The 4,333-nt window shown below is 45.1% G+C and overlaps 1 protein-coding gene across 2 annotated transcripts in view; it reads right to left on the reverse strand.

Annotated features, from left to right (window-relative positions):
- The window catches only part of LOC123079251 (mitochondrial import inner membrane translocase subunit TIM50), a 7,077-nt gene extending 4,886 nt beyond the window's left edge, over nt 1-2,191 (reverse strand). The window contains exons 1-5 of one of the 2 annotated variants that reach the window (XR_006437910.1): nt 1,735-2,190; nt 1,547-1,635; nt 1,079-1,115; nt 446-507; nt 236-349 (exon numbers count right to left, since the gene is read on the reverse strand). Coding sequence is in view for 1 of the 2 variants with exons in the window: in XM_044501986.1 (XP_044357921.1) it covers nt 236-349; nt 446-507; nt 1,079-1,115; nt 1,547-1,635; nt 1,735-2,005 (573 nt within the window). In the remaining variant the exon portion in view is untranslated. Of the gene's footprint in view, nt 1-235; nt 350-445; nt 508-1,078; nt 1,116-1,546; nt 1,636-1,734 lie in introns of both variants that reach the window. The other variant, XM_044501986.1, reaches the window with a different exon arrangement.
- Between the last annotated feature and the right edge of the window lie 2,142 nt (nt 2,192-4,333).

Here is a 4,333-nt window from a genome sequence, read left to right on the forward strand (position 1 = left end):
GGGAAGCCTGCATACTACAAAACTAAAATAGGAAGGCTTATACAGAGGGGGGAAATCAACCATGTGTTACCAATGAATCTAGTACATATTTTATCTTTTGAGTTTCTATACACCTTGCTTTAGTAAATTTGTGGTATATTAACAGATTTACTCATACAGTCATACACTTATAATACATGAGCGGCAGGCACAGCAAACAACAAGATTCTAAACTTCACAGGAAACACAAGTTCACCTTCCAATCTGAGTATACAAGAGTCTCATTCAGATCCAGAACTATGGTAAAGACATGCTGTTCTTGAGGAGGTAGATCTGGAAGGAGTTTTTCTGATGATGGTTCAACAAATCCCTGCAGTGCATATAATTGTTAGTATCATAAAGAACGGATAGTTTACAATATAAAAGATGGATCACCAATAGCAAAAGGTCTATCTTTTTTACTAACCTGAATTTGATCTTCAATTTGGCTCCTGACATCCAAGTAGAGGTCAATAGCAGCAGCAGGAACTGCAGAACAGAACATACAGTTGACTCAACCGATAAGGAACATAGGCAGACAGTTAACAAATAATGTAGTAATAGATGTTAACTGAAGAGCCTATCTAGCTGGTCAGGTTAATCAATAAGCTCATGTCATGCTCCTTCCCAGTGATGTGCATTTGTAGAGCAATCTAGAATATGCTTATACAAACATTATCATGCAATGATAAGCCAGGTTGAATAGATTATAGCCAACAATTTTAGTACCAATGACACACGCTCTTCATACAAATTCATCGCAGTAAATGAAAACATATAATTTGATGCATACAGTCTAACGATACGCAAGCTCCTGTTAATAAAGAAACGTGTTCCCTAGCCACTGTATACTACTTAAAAGTGAAGAGACTTGATTATTCACTGGTGTGAGAAAAATTATCCAAGGTTGCCTGGAAGCTGCCAGTTTATGTACCAAGCAATCATAACAGGATAGTGAGTTGCTCATTAGGTGAATGAAGAAAATGTCTGCATGATATTTGGCAATCCGAATCCAAGAGGTAACAGTAAAGACAAGGAATGAGTGTGCAGTAGTCCCTACCTTTCACAGTTTCCGAATAAGCCATAGCCTTAAACTTCTGCACACATGAAAAGCCATTATTGTCAGACAAGATTGACGGTTGATAACCAGTGGAGAAAGTTATTGCTGTACACTACTTCAGGTTTTCTCAAACCCCCATAATGCAAGCCTCCCATAGAACATCATGTTCCAGACCAAAAGATTTTTGCATCCTTCTGATACATGCCAATTCCTTGCTACTCGAACCAAACGACCAAATATTTTATTCCACAAAGTGTAAGCTCCTACATAGGGGATGATGCAAATCACAACAACAAAAAATACTACTACCATGCATTATATGTTACAAGTTTACTGCACACCTCATCAGATCCCAAGTTCACATTTCCTAATCTCATGCAAATGCTGCTGCTTAATGTTTATGCAGTCACGCAACTGACCAAACAACAGGATAAAACAACACGAGCACCCAAAAACATGATATGTAACCTCAAAGCCGGACAAGTCCTCGCTGATTGGGAGCTTCGAGTTCTTCCGGAACTCCCGCGTCATCTGATCCACTTCATCCACGGAATAAGCTACAGAGACGAAAACACGAATCATTCCCTACGAATCACACGCGCGACACCGGACCAAACCGAGCGATCCTGCGGAGGAATACGGATCGGAGATCGCACCGTATGTGACATAGCCTGTGGCGCCGAGAGCGGCGGTGACGGCGGTGAAGATACCGGCCTTGAGCAGACGGAAGGAGCTGCGGGCCCCCGAAGGTGGCGCCGGGGAGGGATCGCCAGCTGCGGCCGCCTCCTTGGGAGCGGAAGATGCGGCGGCGGCGGCAGGCGCCTCCTTCGAAGCGAGGGATGCGGCGGCGGCGGGCGAAATGGTGGAGAAGGGGGCGGCGGAGGACTTGAGCGTGAGGGCGAGGCGCGACCTCGCGATGTGGGACATGGCGCGGCTTGCGAGAGGGGCAAGGAATGTGGGAGGGTCGTCGGATTTTGGTTTGGCTCGCGCCGAGGGTTTAAGGAGAGAGGGGGCTGACTGAGGCGCCCGAGCCCGAGGAGGGGGGAGAGGAAGGAGGCGGCGGCGAGGCGATGGGCGAAGGAGGTGGAAGAGTCAGGGTCTAGGGGACTGACTGTTGCAAGCTGCCCCCACTTGTCAGAGGCTAGCAGTTTCTCCAGGGCTCGCGAGAGTGGCATATGCGTGCACGATGCGTTTTGTTTTGGAGGGGGGCAGGCCCCAGGCGTGCGGGCCAGATGCCGGCGCGGGGACGTGGCCCAGTTTAATTTCGTATTCAGCCTTCTTGAAATTTCTTGTTTTCTGCGCGATAGCTATATATATCGCCCGCCACGAGCAGTATAATATATATATATATTGCTCGCCTACAGCCCGGCCCATTAGCGGGAGCGTAGAGAAGCATTAAGCTGTTTTAGAAAGTTTCCAGAACATTCTGTCGAAGGTTTTGGAACCTTCATCCGGTTTTATTTCTTTCTTTTTATTTTTATTACTTCCTTTTTCGGTTTTCTTTCTGTTTTTATTTTTTGTTTCCTTTTTATACCTTTTATGTTTTTCTATTTTATTTTTTATAAAACAGTTTTTTATAAATTGGCGCACATTTTTAAATAGTGAACATTTTTTAAAATCGTGAATATTTTTAAAAACAAGATAGTTTTTTTAAACCATGGACATTTTTAATTTTTTTTGAATATTTCTTAAATCCTTAGTATTTCAAATTCATGAACATTCTCATTTCACGAACATTTTTTCAAATTCATTAATATTTTTCCAATTCATGAACATTTTTTAAATTTGTAAGCTAACGGTTTTATTGAAATAAACTATTTTTAAAAAATGAAAATGACTTTTTTAGTGCCCACATACACACATTGTACCCTTTTTCTTATTTTCACACTATGTTAACGATTGTCAGAAAATATCACGCTACCCCACGAAAGCAGCGGCGCAATTTATGGGCCCACCCAACTGGAGCAACGATATTTATCGACAAGTGAGCAATGCCTTGACGGATATCGCTAGAAGCGATATATAGCACCATCCTTGTTTTCTACCTTAAGTTCTTCGAAAAGCCTTGTGCTAAGATCCTGAAGGCGAGATATCCTAATGAGCACACCTTGACGCCCAGCCTAGAGACGACATCTCTTACTTGTGGTGTAGCATTTTACATGGTGTGGACTTGGTTAAGCAAGGTTATATTTGACGTATCAATGATGGCACAAATGTTAAAATATGGTTCGCCCCCAAGGGTTCCTATGACCTCATCCAAGAAAGTGATCATGCCACAAGGTCCTAGTTTGCTTGACTGTGTCAGAAACCCAATTATCCTAGTGACATGAAGCTAGGATGAAAGCTTGGTGAGAAAGATTTTTTGGTCGGGTGATGCATGACATATATTTCAAATTCATCTTTATTATATTATTCAACAAAATCTTACAAAATAAATACATGAACCAACCCGGAGCCATCTTTCCGACGAACATTGTCGCCAAACTTACAAGGTTGATGATGTGCCCTGACCTCGCGCCAACACACACCATGTAATCCGGTGGCCTCACCAAGCCGCCCACCGGCTAGCTGGGAGCACCAACCAGTCTAACAGATCCTCGGCGCGCATCGCATGCGCACACTCTATAATCAGCTGCCCTCATCTTCCGCTGTCCCATCTTCAAGGGTGATCGATGAATTGAACTTGCGATACCCTTCTTTCATGGACGCCACCACTACGCTAGATAGCGTCACCACCCTACACTCGTCCACCCAGACGTAACCGTCGCCTACACCATGTTGCCGAGACGTGTCGTTGAAATGGTAAATACCACGCTACTCCACCTACATGCCATCTCACGCTGACTCCAAACCACCAGCAACTCCACCACCATAAGCAGTCCTCGGTCGACACCTTCAGGAAGAAACACGATATGCAGGTGTCATCGCCACCCAAAACAAGGGAACCGAGGTTTTCACATGCGCTCATGGAGGAGGTGAGAAGGATAGGATCCACGCCGAAGCCTCCAGGAGGGAGATCGGTGCCACTAGGCCTTGACTTCAGTGAGGCCGTCATGTTGGCATGGAATTTCCTCCATATCCATGCCCACCCGCCAGATTCATCCAACCAACACTAGGAGACAACGATCGAAGTCGCCAGGACCGGAACCAGCACGAACCAGAGCAGATCAAGTCGGAGACGACGCGGCCCATGGAACTCTGGCAGGCCAGCGAGGAGCCGTCGGCACCATCCCGCCTAGATCGACAGCCATGTCG

This window comes from Triticum aestivum, chromosome 3D (genome assembly GCF_018294505.1).
Source record: "Triticum aestivum cultivar Chinese Spring chromosome 3D, IWGSC CS RefSeq v2.1, whole genome shotgun sequence".
In the NCBI taxonomy this organism is placed as follows: domain Eukaryota; kingdom Viridiplantae; phylum Streptophyta; class Magnoliopsida; order Poales; family Poaceae; genus Triticum; species Triticum aestivum.